The 17,896-nt window shown below is 33.4% G+C and overlaps 2 protein-coding genes across 3 annotated transcripts in view; one reads left to right on the top strand and one right to left on the bottom strand.

Annotated features, from left to right (window-relative positions):
• Positions 1-531: 531 nt before the first annotated feature.
• Positions 532-14,521, bottom strand: LOC126830869 (mannose-6-phosphate isomerase). Its single transcript, XM_050561331.1, has 8 exons — positions 14,487-14,521; positions 10,933-11,060; positions 9,910-10,110; positions 8,620-8,761; positions 7,197-7,382; positions 6,162-6,335; positions 4,721-4,929; positions 532-3,466 (listed from the first exon to the last, which is right to left on the bottom strand). Exons 1-8 carry the CDS (start codon positions 14,503-14,505, stop codon positions 3,254-3,256), a joined length of 1,272 nt encoding a protein of 423 aa, XP_050417288.1. The 5' UTR covers positions 14,506-14,521; the 3' UTR covers positions 532-3,253.
• A 145-nt stretch (positions 14,522-14,666) lies between these two features.
• Positions 14,667-17,896, top strand: part of LOC126830809 (ecto-NOX disulfide-thiol exchanger 2) — a 45,224-nt gene continuing 41,994 nt past the window's right edge. Inside the window, exon 1 of one of the 2 annotated variants that reach the window (XM_050561240.1) lies at positions 14,667-14,787. In XM_050561240.1, the coding sequence (XP_050417197.1) occupies positions 14,763-14,787 (25 nt within the window). In that variant the 5' untranslated portion in view covers positions 14,667-14,762. Of the gene's footprint in view, positions 14,788-15,153; positions 15,567-17,896 lie in introns of those variants that run through there. The other variant, XM_050561222.2, reaches the window with a different exon arrangement.

Genomic DNA, 17,896 nt, shown 5'->3' with positions numbered 1-17,896 from the left:
TGGTTCAAAACTTCGCTTTAATTGTCTTTACTGCACCAGGAAGCCATCGAAAGTATTAAAACCAAAACGAAATAAAGATCTGTATTTTAATCACATTGCCCATAATAATAACAGCGCCGTGGCTCTGTGAGTAAGAGGCTGGATTCTCCCGTGTAGTTTATCCTTGTTAGTGGTGCAGGACAGTGTCCAAGTCATTCAGATGCAACAAAAAAGTGAAGTTCTTTGTACACATTGTTCTAGAAGCAGTCTGCTATTACTGGTGAAAAATTTCTTAGACATCACAGTTGTCACCTCATTTGTTCGAAATTTATATTCAATTGTATGCATTCTGCGAGACAAAGAGTTCAACAGTGATAACCCTCTACACGTACATGATAGCCCTGTACACCTACCTGTATTTTTCAATTTTAAGGCCGTCTCTTAAGTCTGATTCCGGTCACTGTCCACAAGAAGAGAAGATAGTATGAGTGCCGTTTAGGCCAGGTATGGTGCTAGCACCACAGGGTAAAAATAATGTAAACTCTATAGAAATAGTGTAAAATAGCTTTTAATATATATTGCACCCTAATTATATAAGTAGCACCCCAAATATGTTTAAATCTATGATTTACCTCAGCCACTCAAGTTACTGGGAACTGCATACACAGATTACATAAAACAATTTATCATCTAATGATTACATACATCAAATTTATCAAACATAATATCAACCACAGGGTAAAAATAATGTAAACTCTATAGAAATAGTGTAAAATAGCTTTTAATATATATTGCACCCTAATTATATAAGTAGCACCCCAAATATGTTTAAATCTATGATTTACCTCAGCAACTCAAGTTACTGGGAACTGCATACACAGATTACATACAACAATTAATCATCTAATGATTACATACATCAAATTTATCAAACATAAAATCAACAAACAGAAAAGTAAAATTAAGTAATATAACCAGAACACCCTGTCATTAATATGTAACAATTAAAAGACAACATAGCGTTAAGTAAGTATTAATGAGACAGGAACCAAATACTGATAAACAGAAATGAAGGCTCTTTTATTCCAAAACACGAAAGTCTTTTTTTAGCTTTCATTTATACACAAGTAAAGTAAAGCCCAAACCAAATATTTTTTTAAATCGTTATATACAAAATTAATCATTTTTATAATCTTACATGAAGTTTTATTGCACTTTACAACAAGCAGTTGGTTGCCATGCAAGATATGTCCACATTTTGCAAGAGATGGACAGAGAACGAGCTAAAAAAATAATGTGATTTTTTGTACAATCATCCAGAGAGTTACGGTCCATTATGGGCGAATGTTGAAAGGAACCGTGATCTTTGAGTTATAAATATACATTTCAAGTTTCATTAAAATCGGATAAAATTGTGACTTATAGAGGGTCCACAACCTTGGTATTAGATAACAATTGTGACCTGTAGAGAGTCCACAAACGAATTGTGGACGGCGGATGGACAGACAGACAGGGTCAACGACAATATACATCCACATGAAAATGTGGGCGCATACAAAAGCTATTCAATTGTTCCATTGGCTATTATGTAATTAAAGAAATGTGAACATTATGTCTTAAAAATTCCCCTCCCCCCGAATATTATGTAGCCTGCAAAACGGCTGTAATGACGCTATCAGAAACAAAACCACCTTGCTTAAACACCTACTCCCAGTATTATTGACAGTTGTATAGATGGCAAATATTGATTTTATATCATTCTGAATAATTGTGAGTGACTGTTTTACACTTTATTAGTATTTCACTTCTAGCCACAGTGATATATCAAGATGATGGGTTTCCAAAAGAGTTGTAAATATCAATTCAAAGATTTTTCATTCCCAAAGTTTATGGATCTAAAAACATTGCAGTATTAAAAAGCAATGATAACGATAACATTTCACTGTGTCCCCAAAAATATTAAGGTGTCAACTCCCCTAAATTTGAAATTCCGTATAAAATTGCCTTAGAATTAAAATCTAATAAACAAAGTAGTCTTTTTGGGGGGCATTAAGCCACATATCTAAGCATGGTTTTGCTTCTTTACCAATCTGATTAAAATACAGAGCTATATTTATTTCCGTTTTTTAGACAAGTAAAACAAAGTTTTGAACTAAAAAATTGAAAAGAAATAGGATGTGTTTAATCAGATCGTTCAGAAAATCAGTCCTTGCCAATAGTTTATTTAAATAGTTTATGTTTAAATTTTTAGATTTAGTATTTTTCCATGTATACAATTCAATTAAAAGTTCAAAGCCTATCTGTGAAAGACCTGTACAAAGTCGATGGTATTCATTTATTTTCCTTCATAGTGCCCTTCGGGGTGTACACACTTTTGCCAATGATGTTGGCTGGGATGGGGTGTCGGTCAGGAAGAAATTTTCTTCAGCCACCCTACACTAGGACAATGACGACTGGCTAGTTCCATTTTTGGAAACAGATCTCATCCATGGTTACGAATTTGGCCCAAAAATTATCAGGATCTGCTTCAAAACGGTGCAGATTGTCACGGGACATCATGGATCTGACACGTTTCTGATCCACAGACAAGAGCTTTGGCACCCATCTTTCAGAAACTTTTGTCATTCCTAACTCGCTGATAATGTGATCAACACTGGCAATATGTCGAGTGGTCAATCGTCAATCAGCCATCATCATGTCATGCACCCGGATAATGTTTTCTTCAATGGCTGCTCTTGATAGCTTTTCAGGATCCCCTATAGCCTGTTAGTCCATTTCTGGTGAGTTTAATGGGTAGGTCCACGAGAAGGTCTGGTATGAAGACAACAACAACACTACAGTTGCAGTGCTTATGTCTATGATTCATTCAATGATTATACTTGTTGGTGGCAAAAGTTTGTTTCAACTCAATTGATCTATCCTTTTCAGGCTTAGAACTTTTCAGCTAGCCCTTGTAATACATGACAAAAACTTATGTATAATACACAGTGGTGCCTACAACCTTAATTGAAAATGATCCAATGATTCAATTAGGTAAGAAAAAGTTTGTGGTATATTTTAGTTGGTAGCGTTAAAATGCTAAATGCACATTTATTTACTCACTTTCATATTTTCCCAAATAGATAAAAAAAAAATTAATATCAATTTTGTTTGTTAAATACAATTTTAAAAAAAAAATTAATATCAATTTTGTTTGTTAAATACAATTTTAAAATTAAAATAAACATTCCCTCAAAAACAGATTCATTCCAACTTTTTACCCTCAATCAACCTATCATAACCCAGCCAGAGCTCTGAATAATAGAAAATTAGAGCTAACTTGTAACTCTACCTCTTCCATAGCACCAATAAAGAATACAGAACCTCGTTTAAGAGATATGGGTTTTGTTATGCTATGATTAGTTAGACTACCCTGTCCTTGTATTACAATACAGATACTAGCGCTATCTACTGGTGCTAATTTCTTCTCTTTTATCGTCTCTGGTATCTACAAAGTAAAACAAAATTAATGGGTTTTTTCTTAAGAAAAATAAAGTGAAATACAGCAATCTGATTAAAATACAGATCTATATTTCGTTTCATTTGGTTGTTTTTTATACTTCCGATGGCCTACACTACATGAAGATCTAACAGGTTGTACTGGAAGGTTGTGTCAGAGGTCGTATGAGCGGCTTTTGACCCTATGATGTCAGACATTGAGTAACCAATCAGCATTGACGTTTCTTATGGTTTACCCACAGTTCAGTGCCAAGAAGTCGCCGTAACAGACCGTTTCATTGGCTAATCCCTCACTTCAACCAAAACCCTGGTAATATAACAACTCTTCCAGGTCCTAGTGTAGTAAAGACAAGTAAAACAAAATTTTGAACTATAAAAAAAGAAACGAAATAGGATCTGTGATTTAATCTGATTGGAATAACATAGTTATTGATCTGTGCATGAAATAAACTTATCTAATGTTCACTTTCATAATGGAATGTTATCGCATATGATCTGATTGGTCAATTTTAACTTTACCTTGTTCAATTTTTGCTTTATCTAACATCACTTTCCACAATGAAGCAATGTTGCAAATTAAAGTACATGTATTATTATATTTTGTGATTTGTTAATGGAAATTTAATCCATTTAAATGAAATAAAAGTAAAATAATGTCACAACCATTTATACACTAAGTGGCTGTGCTGTGGTGTAGATAGTGTACATTAATCGGAAATTATCAAACTCCCATATTCAGAAATTCTAAAGATATACAACAAAAGTATAAAAAGGGAAATAATAGATTATGATTAAAAAAACTCTTCGGTTTTTTGGCTGACTGATTAATTTTTATAATGAGTGTCCAATTTACAACTTTTAAATTTCCTGACCACTGTTCAAAAATTAATCAATTGGGTTGTTTATTTTTTAACAGTGATCGAGAAATTAAACGCTTCTCAATATGACACTCATTATAAAAATTGAATGGTCAGCTTTAAACTGGACATAAGTACAATTTAGATAATTTCGGGTGATTTTAAATGATATTTACGAATTTTTAAACAGAGATTTGATATTGAATGAATGTGAAAGAAATTAGTGCTAAATAAACAAGATTAAATGATACCTGGATTACAGTGAAATTAAAAGACAATAAAAATTCATAGCTTTAAACTGCATATTTTATCGTGACTTGCAATCTGATTAAAAATTCAGTTGAGCAAAATAAAAATCAATCTCAAAGATCTGTTGGTTTAATTACCTCATATCGTATTACAGAGAAATCTGGTACTGGGGGTCTAAATACAGTAACATTTATGTCCTCCACACTTTCTACACCTTTAAACAGAGTTTTAGCTGCTGGTCTACCAGTATAATCTAACATCTCACATAGAGTGTGTACATCTCTAAGTTTTGGTGTCAAACCGGCTCTTACTACATTATCAGAGCATGCCATACACTCCATACAATCTGACAAAATAATATATAATGATAAATTATTAAAATCTGTAGGCAGACTAAGAGTTATATCTATTAAAATACTTTTTTCTTTAATTGTGAAAAATCACAGAATAGTTGAAGGGAGGTAACTCTTTCAGACCAAATTGTCTCCCCTTAGACCACGAATGGACTGAGCAAATAATTATATTTTTGAGAGAAAAATCAAGATTTTCCAAATACAACTGCAAATTATTAAGCTGTGTAACTGTAAAATATCTACATTATTATAAATAGATATTATTACATATTATAAAGCATCTTGAAATTATTAGATAATCAAAACTGAGACATTTGTTTTAATCATTAAATTGTGTTTGATTCAGTTTCACAAAAATGTCCTAATTGGTGTTCAGTTGATTTTTAATCTTTACCATAATATTTTCTCTCAAAAATTAAAAAAAAAGGCACATAGAATTAGAAATATAATAAATCTATAGACATCGTGTTCCAAAGTCTCAAACAATCAAATTGCTAATCTCTCTGCTTAGCCTTAGTCGCAAATGCCCATGATCAAACTCTTGTCACCTAATAGACACCTACCCCAGGTTTGAACATTCTGCCTGAATTAGAAGTAGAGTTATTGTGTTCTAAAGTCTCAACCAATCAGACTGAAGTTTCTACTTAGTGTAAGCAGAAAATGCTTATCATTGAACTTAGCCAAGGTATTGATGTAATGAAACCCATACACGCAGTTTTACCACTCTCACTCAATTAGAATCAAAGTTATCAAGTTCCAAAGTCACGACCAATCAAATTGCTTATTATCGATCTGCTTACCCTGAGCAGAAATGTTCATTATTGAACTTAGTCAAAGTATTGATGTAATGAATGGTCATCTTCAAAATTCATCAAGGCACTCACCTAACAAACACCTACACCAAGTTTGAACATTCTAGCTCAATTAGAAGGAGAGTTTTTGTGTCCAAAAAAATGGGACGGACGGACAGACAGATGGACAGACACATTTTAATAGTCCCCTGCTTTCTTCGAAAGGCGGGGGGACAATAAATGTAAGAAGGAGAATGTACACAAAGAAAAACACAACACAATGATAGAATTTGTCCGATGTTAAGTAAACCTGAGCCAGGTAATATATAAGATAAGAGATATAAAAATAAAGAAAATGAAAATGAATTGAAAAAGATCTGGTTTTTAATCTGAATAATTGCAAAATGAAAAATAAATAAATTTATTAAACAAACCTCCATATAGATAAGCATGTGGCAAATCAGCTTCTAAAAACATGGCTTGTCCTGGTTTGAGAGTTATTATATTGAGGAAATATATAGCAAAGCCACCGACATCACCAGGAAACTCTTCATGTAGTTTTAATAATAACTGACCATTGTAGGCTGTTGTATCGTGACCAGCTTCCACTATAATAGATAGATAGCAATATTAAACATACATTATGCAAGAGCTAAATCTGCCTATTGCAGATCTCTCTTTAGGCCTGAAATGTTTTCTAAATTATTAATTAGACATTTATTATGGTCCAGACCATAATCAACTCTTGATGTTATCGCTAGCCTGCGATATTTACTGGATTAGGATCTGGTTTGCTGCTCAACTTTTATTCATGATTTAATCATGAAATGGATAATCAAGACTATGTTTTTTATAGTACCGACTTTAGTAATGATAATCAAGGCTAGGCCCAAAATTCAATCGCTAAAATCTTGGTTCAGAGAGAACCAATTTGACTGAAAATTTCAGTAAATTCCCTTTACATTATCTAGTTTTTAACTATTATAGTGAGAACTGCCAGCTCGTTATCTAATCTCCCATAATGTATATTTAATATAAGGTTGGATTTGTACATTTAATTCTGGTATTACTGTTAGGCAGTGTTTAATAGAAACAAATCTATGCAAATATCATTTCAGATTCATTTTAGATTTATTTTATTTTCCATTTAAATTTGTTATCCATTCCCTGTGTTTTCACTGTATGAATATGATGTATTATGACAAACTCCCAAGTTGTAAAAAATAAATTTTTATTTTTGTTCCAAAAAATTAAAAGTCACCTTCCAAATATTTGTAATTTTGTAACCCAAATTTCGATAATATATTTGAAATTTTCATTCCAAATCTTAGAAAAAAACATCCAGTCGTACCAATCGCATTTTTGAAAATAACCCAAAAGGATGCCATTTTGAGATATGTGCATAAGCAAACTCGCAGGGAATAAATGTAATCACCCATAACTAAAAAACATGCCTAGGCTTGCCTTACCTAATACTTGTACTCTATTGACTAGTTTTTCAAGTTCTTTTTTCACTGTATCTGCATCTCTTTCCATCATAGCCATAAAACAGTCTTTGATAGCTTCTCTATGTAATGGCATATCAAGAGACTTACTGACAGTTATCAATTTACATGCATTATGAGGACCAACTACAGTACGTAACTCTTCAATTTCTATAAATAAACAAATAGCATGTTTTATTATCAATTATTTTATAATTCTTGTTTATGAGCGTAACTTTCGTTTTTTTTTTTAATTGAAATATTTTTAAAATCAATAATTTAGGTCTTGGACCTTGTGACAGGACACCTCTTATAGCCTACATTCATGGCCCAGATTTTCTTTCAATTTCCATAAGCTAAAAAATTATTACAAATCACAAATTAATACATGAACATATTATTACTTTTAACTTGATGTACTAATTACAGTAGCTAAGTCTTTAACTCAGTATCATCTTTGACATTGAAAACACAAATTATTTGTCAATTTAAATCAACATTGATGTTGTGATCTTACCGTGAAAAGATGGGCTACAGATATCCCATATTTTAGACACAGTGAACATTTTAAAATTGGCACATGAATCGCGTGCCAGAATGCTTTTAAGCACCATTTGTAATGATGAGATTCGATAAATGAGGCTAACATATCCCAGGGGATATCAACTTTCAAATCATCAATGAAGATTTATCTGTTCCGACGCTATGTTTAGTATTGTGTTGTAAATGTTGCTCGAATTGAACTCTTTGCAGATGCTACGAACATACAGTCAGAATGGAATTGCCCTATACAAATGTTCACATTATTATAAGAACTGTATCAAGGGTCTGGCTGGATCCATAGATATTGAACATATAATTTTTGTTATTTGGCAAATTGTTGCACAAATATGAAATTCCTTGACCTCTCTAAATTTTTTAGTTAGATCTTGCTATATATCTCCCGTTCTAACGATCTTAGAATAGACTGAATGGCCATGACCCCTTCCTGATTTAAAAACACAGTTCAATAGTTTACCTCCTGATTGTAAATTATCCAATTATCAGAGAGAGAGAGAGATCAATATTTTTTAGCATATTCTATGCAGCTATATTAACAAATACTATTTGCTGTAAATCTAAATTTCCCCTGATTTTATCTGACACATAAATCCTGTTGTAATGTGGAAAACCTCATTTCTAGATGAATATTATTGAGAATTATCTATTTTCTTTCGACTGAAACACTACACTCGATGCAGCAAGAAATCCATCCACAAAATATGTGTCTGATCTAAAGCACAGTTTCATAATTTACAAACTAATCACTTCATTTGTCCTTGGTGCCAAACATCCATTTCCCCCAAGGGATACACTAATCAAAGTGGCTGAGATCTTTTATATGAACAAGAAGTGATTTTAGTATTACCTTGAACATATTCCACTATTTCTTTGATCATTCTAAAACCACAGAGACCTTGAAAAGGGGTTAAAGCTATTGCCATTTCTGGCTTATGATTGGAATCTTTATAGACATCAGGTCTTGAAGCATGTAGCTGTTCGGCATGTACCTGCAAAATAAAAATATGATTACTCTATAATTAAACCTTTATAGACTGGATACCAGAGACCAATATCAAGCACTCCATAATCAATTAAACTCTCACATAGACGGAGACAACTGGAATCTGTTTCTATTTGGAACAGACATCTTGTCAACACAATATTTGGGCCACTTTGGGGCTAACATATGGTCAACTTTTATTTCTATGGTTACTGGTACATGTCCAGTGCAAGGAAAGAGAATTTAGCCCCGGATAGCAGCGTGTCTGACTATCTTTATCAACTCACTAAGAGACAAGCGTAGACACTATTTGCAGAAATCATATATAATACTGGTAATGAAAGCTTTCATTAAATATGACAGTCTAAATGCAATTCTAACAAGACCAACAATATTTTAGAATGTACAGTGATAGACAATCTATGTTGTAATCAAAATCCAATACTAGTAGTGTACATGAATTACATGAATAAAGATATTTAGCAAATAGTGTCAGACTACCTTGTTATAGTGCCAATAAATTGAGTTCCATTACATGAATTAAAATTACACTAAGAAGCTCAGTTCTATATGACCAGTATATTATACCAGTATTACAAGCAAAGCTATGGTTAAAAAACATAGTTCAATTAGAGAAAAATTATCCATTAGACAAAAGGCACATCTACCTTTGTATAGTTTGCTGATATTTGCACTTAAAATACAGATGTGACGTCATCCTTTGATGTTGGCGTACCATTATTTCCAATAATGTACGGGCAACATGCCAATCGTCCATTATCTATACTAGATGAAATATTGGACTTGTGTGGCGTATTTTACTGAAAAGCATGTGAAGGCCAGTGTCTGTATTTTAAGTTGTTTAATGGTCTCGAGCTAAAGACATTGCATAATATATTGAAACAACACTCGGCTAACGCCTCGTGTCGCCTCGTGCAGTATCAATATATTACTTAATGTCTCGCTCTCGACCATTAAACCATACATAATAGTTTTGTCAGATGTGATAATTGCCTAATAAAAACTAGATATATAAATACAAAACTTATTTAGCTGATAATTTTAAAAATGCAAAAAGCACAACTAACGTAATATATTATTGCAATTATATTCCTGACGTTAACTTCGTTCCGAGTAGGATACTAACTGACTCACCTTGTTTGGATGAGCCTGAATAGATAAAGATGTCTTTACAGACAAGACTTTAAAAAGAAATGGTAGTTTTCCATCAAAATAAGTGTTGACTTCGGAACCCAATTTGTTACGGTGATCTTTTATCCAGTCTTCCAGTTTTATTTGTTCTTTACCGGGAATATCAACATAAGATGGACAGTTCGGGTGTGTCCCCATCCACAACTAAAATAAAGTCAATTTTAAGATATTCTACAAATTTATAAAATTAAATTAATTTCCATTTCATACACAAATTGAAGGCACAGTAATATAGACTAAAGGGTAAATATAGATTAAAGAGTAAATATAGGCTAATGGGTAAATATAGGCTAATGGGTAAATATACTATTATATAGGGTAAATATAGGGTAAAGGGTAAAGCTTAATAAACAGCATATTGGTCCCGATAGATTAAATAGATTGATCCTCTCAACTTGCCAGATTGTGTTTTATGCTGTCATCTATTTTTACTCTGAGATCATTAGTTGATATCTGAACTGTATTAATTTCTATCTATGCACATCAAGGAAACACTTTTGATTACTATTTAAAGAAAACTTTCAAATCCTTATATATGTTAAATTTAAATACAGAAAATGATTATTCGCCTTATTTTTGCATTCCAATTATCCAAGGATCTGAACTAAATACTCAAACTATCTGTTAATCAAGCTAATCTGTGATATAATCAATTGACTAGACTATATTTATCATTTATTGAATAACAGGGTCAGTGTTAGAGATAACTGATTTTGTTTTCAACATAAGGTTGCACGACACAACCAGAAATTGGCTCCAAAAAAAGTGTTGAACTTAATAATATGTATGATCAATCTTGATGATTTCCCAAATGATTGTATGACAAGGATGCAGCATGCGCATTATAGGCAGTAGCTTGTATTCACCTATAAATAGCCATCACTAATCAAAATGATACATCAGATCAACTGAACTCAACACTTTACTTTCACCTAAATCAATGAAGTTAAGCTCCTTTAAACTAACCTCAGCATAAGGAGCATCTTCTTTCAGGTTGAAATCTGGATTAGAATTTTGGGACAATTTGGCAACTTCACTGTCACTTCCAATCTTTCCCCAAGCATACTGTTGAACTCCACATTTGAGTAAAAAAACTAAAATAGAAATAAAATAAGAATTACAAATTCATTAACTAACACTTTTTCTTGACAGAGTATCATATTCATATGCAACCTTATACTTATATCAATTCTTTACATTCGCAACAATATGGCCTCTCAGTAATGGTTATCTGAAAAATGATCAGTTAGAACCCTGTTTTCTCGCCCCTGATGCCTTTTTTTAGCAGACATAGTTAGTAAAATACGTTCTTCTTTTGGGGAGACCTTCAAATCCCTCCATTCCTCTGAAAAATTAGTTTAATTCTTTTGCAATTTAGTCATAACATTCTTACAGGTCTTACTGCCTTTCGTTTAAACAAAAGAAATATTACCATAAGGCCATACAAAAAGAAAATTATTCTGGTTCTCAGACAATCCTTACCAAAAATCTGATACAGGAGGTTTTTTTTATTTCTGTGTTTTTATTTTGTCAAAGGATCACTACTAGGCTAAGATTTCTCATAAACATCACATTTCAAGACACTACATTTATTTCATCATTATAGCAATGTATGATTATCCAGTATCATTTATGACCGTCAGTAACATTTATCAGCAATGTGTACTTGATAAATGTATCACATATCTGGACTGATTTAATGTTTTTATAGAGCTACTTCCTGTAACTAGGGTAAAACATTTATGCATGGTAATAAATGAGTTTGTTTATACTTTTTTTAAAAATAAAAACAGGTCATGTAGACCTTTTTAAGTAAAACAGGATTGTCAGAAAACCAGAATATTTTTGTTATTTATATAGCCTACATGTTAATGGCACTGGGCATGTAAATGTAAGGTCAATATACTGAATCAAGCAAAAATTCAGCTATACAAAACATTTTGTGTATGGAAGCATATATATGGGCACATAAATTTTCATTCATTTTGAAGATTTTCTCCTCATAAAAATGTCAACAAACACTTAACCTGGAACCCCGCGTTAAAACCTTCACTACTAGTGTCGTTATTCTAAATTCTACAACCGAATCCTGCAAGGTTGTGAAGCCTCTACTCTGGGTTATGTGCAATAAGATGTCCGATGTTGGTACGTAAAGACGTGTTCAAAGTCGTGGTCAGAGAATCGACCAATTGATTGTGGGCAGTGGGCACTTGATTTGATATTTGTTGTTCATTTCTTGCAATGTCTATGTATTTTGTCTTGTCCGCAGGTTTATCTTTTAGGTTTTATTTTGTGTGTAGTGTGGTCCTCCTGCACTTACTATTATTAGTTCATCTCAAATATTCCCCCTTGCGATGCTATTCTGGATTTCCAACATCAGAACAAAAACAAGAGAAGTACATATTATGTTCAGAGGGTCTCGATCCTTGTATGCCTTACTTAATAATTAGTAATACCGGTAGGTCTACTTAACCCTTTCAATGCTAGACGTAAATCCACTGCCTGTGCTAGACCCTTTTTTGAGGAAAAAAGGGGGTTTGGAACTAAATGCCAAACAGTACTTATGGAAGCTTTTATGAAAATTCTTTTTGTGTGTTGGGATGGGCATGAGGTTGGGCTAAGAGGAAAAAATAGAATTTTGGAAATTTGCATAATAATGCACGTGACGTCATGGCGGACATTTTGGATTTCTCATTTCTCACTAAAGCTAACACGAAAACAAATTTTTCTCCATGAAATACTTATGAGATATTGTTTTTTTCACTGGATTTTGATAAAGATCTATAAAATGAACAAAAATATCAATAGCAGCCATGAGCAATGCCACCACGAACACGCACATCACGTCTCCCGCTGCCATGACCACATGCGGATTGCAATACCTTGTTTTCACTTTCACTTTCATCCCCAAGTCCCACATCATCATCACTAGAGTCAGGCAATAGATCTACACGCTCGGGACTCAGGCCAGCATTATTATCAGCATTATTATCAACATCAGAATTATCGTCAGAATCTACTGCAGACATACTACATAGGGCTATCATGTTCACATTGGGCTTGTTCATCATGCACGGGAGACATAGCCAAAGGCAGAAGGTCGCGCAAAAAATCACACACTTCATACTACCAATGACTGTCATGGCAAGTATTATCATCAACTAACTGGAAACGAATTATGTGTATCAGTACCCGCCTCGAAATTGTCCACACTGTCTTGGTCAGCATCGTCTCATTGTCACTATACACTCCGCCATTTTACAGTTTGCCGCTTTGAAACACATGGAAATATGTTCTAGTAAAATACAATAGATGGCACTTGCAGCTACAGGGCTAATTTTAGTGAGGGCTGTACTGAGTACCCGGTAATACTGGGTACGTGCATTTTAACTACATTTTATAATACCCTGTACTACCGGGTAGACACAATCAGAGGTCACAGTCACGCAAAAATCCGCGTATTTCACACATTTTTTTCAAAATAAATGCAAATATTGACGGACGCTGCGTAATTTACACACAGAAAATTTCCCCGACATGAGAATAATTAGATTATTCTATGTCGTAGTTTGTACAATTTATGTGCTTCATCCGGCATTTACAAACGTCTACTGTACGTAGTCTCCGTAATTTTTTTTTATTTTCTCTTATTTCATTCATAAGTTCATGGCAGTAAGCCTATACGTAGCTATCCTATTGGAAGCAATAAAGCGCATTTCATACAAGACTTGGGATTGGCTAGAACAAGACATACTGTTTACATTCAGCCAATCAAATGTTGGCTTTCATAGCAATAGTTTTCTCTTTACGTCCTGTCGAAGTGAAAGATTGAAATGACTGTGCCGTCAATCGTAGACATGCCGTTAACCTCCAGTCGTCATTAGACTAAATACAGTAGGCATATCGCTAAAATAAGGACGCTTAAAATAGGGTTGTTCACAAAACGACTTTACATGCTTCTATATTGAGTATTTTGACAGGCTCTTCATGCAGATTGTAGAGGGCAAAAACACAAAATTTTGGAATGTCTGCGTATTTTTACGCAACTCGAAATTGATCCACTGCGATCTCTGGACACAATGAAAGACAAGGGTTATTAGCCCTGTCCTGTGGTAAAAACAAGTGGTTGAGTATGATTACCTGTAGGCCTACCCCTGCAATATTATTAGTAAAGAGTACAGAAATGTTTGGGTAACTAAAGAAGAAGACACCCAGTCCTCTGTAGCGAATAATGAAATTTAACACAAAAATTAATATTGCCTCCCTTTGCCCCGATAGTGATTACGTTGCAAATATAAATAGGCCTACTTAACCTTTCTTTTGGCTCAACCTATACTATTAATAATGTCCTTTACAAGGATGCTACTTAAAAAAAAGTGATTGGCAACCAAAACAGGTTTAAAGCAACAGAAATGGCAATTTGTATTTATTCAATTAAAGCAAACTTTTAGTTATTTCTATTTTAATTTATCGCCCCTTTATAAATGTTTAAAACAAATAATCTTGAAACGTCAACGAACCGGTTGGATCTGAAGCCATTTTGAAGATATGTTTCAGGTTAGTTTCGTAGTATCAAAAGAATTTCGAATTATTCACTTTATTACATCACTAGATTTATAATTCAGTTTTAAGAAATCAATATAAAGTATTTTCAAACTGGGGGAAATAATTATTCTGCGTTATTTTCAGCTCTTTTCTTTATTTTAGTACATTTGAAAATAAAAGTACGAAACTACAAGTAAACATAAAATTGGTGAATGAGAATGGAAGGGTAGAAAAGAAAATAATCTCAGAAGATGATGCCAATGAATATGATGGAAGGTATTTAACTATTGATATTTTTTATAGCCTTTAAAAGCTTGCCTAATGTATAGGAACAGCGATACCATGATTGAACTTAAAATGGACGTGTTCGTCTGGCACAAGTTGGTTGGTCGGCAACAATAAATTAGCCACCAACCTCTTCTTCTATCTAGACTTCTTTTGACGGTCTTGTCTTTCCCTTACCAGTTGTTGAACTTTGCTAAACAAATAGTTTGTTTATTGTGTTTGTTTGTGTTTATTATCCCTTCACCAATGTAACTGGCTCTGTGGTAGCTAAACATGCTACTGAGTAAGACAACAGACTGACACGATACTGTATTTTTTTTGGTTGCTTCTAGAAGCAGGTGTAGAAATTGGGAGCCAGACATTATAGTGGTTTATCAGCAGTGTTGTAACAAAATCCATTCAGCATTCATTTGAAACTCTTGTTTCTTTGTAAATCTCTAACATAGTTCTTACTGTCGAAGTATGATAGAAATCCACAATTTGGCATTTATTGATGCTAGAAAAATGACTTAGCTGTTTGGTCAGTGTTTAATTTTTGGTGGAACGAATGGGTTTTCTTGTTTACAATACAATACAGTATACAAATTCCAGTTGCAACTTCATAGAACTTGGCTTTATTGCAATCAAAGAATACACGAAATTGTTGTCTGCTCGATATTCTTCTTTTAAACAAAAATATTTTATTAAAAAGACGCAGCAGCAGTTGCGGTCTAGCTGTAAATCAATGAATCCAGATTATAGTAGTTTGATCGCTGTTGCTTTGGAGGCAGGTTGGTATTTGTTATTTTTCTTAAGTTTACAATTGTGTAAATAAGCTTGGACTTCTATCATTATCTAGTTATATGTTTATTTAAGTGTTCCAGAAGTTTCTGAAAATGTTTATTTGGGTGCTTAAAAATTGACTTTGAAATTATTGGTTAGTTGCTGACAAATCTTAGATGATACTTGTCTGTAAACTTATGTTTTTTGTCTTTCCCTATAAACATGTTCACTCAGGAATTTAATGAACCAAGTAATAGACGTCCTGATCAGAATACAAATGTAGAAAATATCTAGAAAATGGTGTTAACGTACATGATGACCTACCTCAAGCAAACAGTTTGCAAACAGTGACTAGATAGACCAGCTGGGAATTGAAACCATGTACTTGAATCAATTACAGCAGACCTTATGATAAAGTGCACACCTTTTACTATTCAACGTCAATTAAGGCAGACCTTACATGTATAATAAGCGCACACATTTGACCACACTGGGACAGACAGGCTTTAATTTGCTTTTAATTTTTGTATGCTCATTTGATTTAAAGAATAATTTCCTACACAGACATCTTGAAATACCGCAAAGGAACTATGTACACATACATTATACTAAACCAATAATTTAAAAAATAATTTTGCTACAGACATCCTGAAATACTGAAGTCAAAAGGAACTACACATACATTATACTAAACCAAAAAGCTAAATCGTTTCGTAATAAAATGAAAAGATTTAAAGAGCCTAAATCTTCACCGTTTTTCATTAAAAGGGTCAAAATATGACTTAACACCAGGAAATGTTAGTTTTTTATTTTCGTGTAATCTGTTGTGTCATTTTGTATTTTAACTGTGCAAATATGAGATTATAAAATTATCTGGTTTTCATGAGTTATATATATAGTATTGTATGTGATTCACTCTTGTTTGATAACAAAAAAATAACTGAATGTTTTGGTTTAGAAAACATTCTATTAATCCGAAATCTCTGACCTTTTGGCTACACCGATGAGAGTCAACTTTTTTAAACCTTTGAAGATTCAGCGTTTTTTTGTGAATTTTCACACAAATTCCCCCTCTGAAACATCCTACCATTACACATGTTTATAAATATTGAAATCATAATTATTTATCTTTCCGAAGATGCATCCCAAACCTTTCTAGGACTTTGACATATACTCTTCAAAAAAGGTAGGGGATATTCAGAAACAATACAAAACTGCAGAAATGAACTGCTGTTTTTATTAGAGGTAACCGGTGTATGTTAATAACAGGCCAACTGCCTACACATGAACATAAACAGTTCATATGGGTGACTTATCTGACGGCCCCATCTACTCACGCAAAGAGATACAACGTCAAAAGTGAAAATGGACGTTTTTGATTTTTGTATAATAATGAGTAATTGCTCCACCAATCCTCAGACATTCAGCAATTCGTAGTGGCATGCTCCTAATTAACCATCCAATCACGATTTGGGGCAAATTAAACGTAACACACTAAAGCAAAGATACGCTAAACAGTAAATCTTATGCAAGAACCGATAGGAAAGCAAACATGGATAGATAAACCACCATGCAGCAGTTTTCATCAACCCTTCCTTGAAGTGTCAAATTTGACAATGAACCCCTCCCACGTGTATGGCACTATTGTGTGTCGCATGTACAGCTCAGTGGTTCTGTTGGGACGATAAGTTCTTCATCTGTGAACATACTCTCAAAGCATGTCAAGTGTCCATGACTATTTATCATATCACAACCTGCATAGGTACATGTATTTGCATTTCAATATCCCCTACTTTTTTTGAAGAGTGTATGTACATGTATGCCTACAATGTATGTTGGAAGTTGTGCCCAAACAATTACCACATATTAAGATATTGTATGTCAGTAAAAATTACATGTATAAAATCGATATGTGGTAGGTTTATTGTTTTTTCACAACAATTTTGAATATAAAATTCACAGAAAGGTTTGCAATTCATCTTATGCGTTCAGCTATTATTCAGTCACAATCAGTGCCATATCTTTCTGAGTGAACACCCATGTCTGTCAGCCCGACTGTCAACACTATTCTCGTTACGCAACAGAACAAGCTACAGTTCTTAAAATAAAGGATTTTTTTTTTTCAAATTGATTTTCAGCCCTCCCCAACCTTTCGTTTCTTGAGTTATCCCCCTTTTTTTGGAAGCTTTTCGATGAGAAGATGATGCCCATTGATTTTCAGTGCACCATGACCTTTCGTTTCAGAGCCCCCCCGCCACCCCCTTTTTCCAGATAGACCGGAGGCTCAGCGCTAGAGTCAAATTTTTACATTTTTATTGAAAGTGTGATTACTTTCGAT

Source organism: Patella vulgata, chromosome 1 (genome assembly GCF_932274485.2).
Source record: "Patella vulgata chromosome 1, xgPatVulg1.2, whole genome shotgun sequence".
Taxonomy (NCBI): Eukaryota; Metazoa; Mollusca; class Gastropoda; family Patellidae; genus Patella; species Patella vulgata.
This window is presented reverse-complemented; position numbering and strand designations above follow the sequence as displayed.

Bases quoted from the DNA above. Each gene is read 5' to 3' on its own strand.
- LOC126830869 (XM_050561331.1), bottom strand. The intron at 8,762-9,909 runs GTGAGTCAGTTA...TTTATTTTGCAG, and splicing joins TTCAGGCTCATCCAAACAAG to GTACATGCCGAACAGCTACA. The intron at 6,336-7,196 runs GTAAGGCAAGCC...TATCTATTATAG, and splicing joins CAATAGAGTACAAGTATTAG to TGGAAGCTGGTCACGATACA.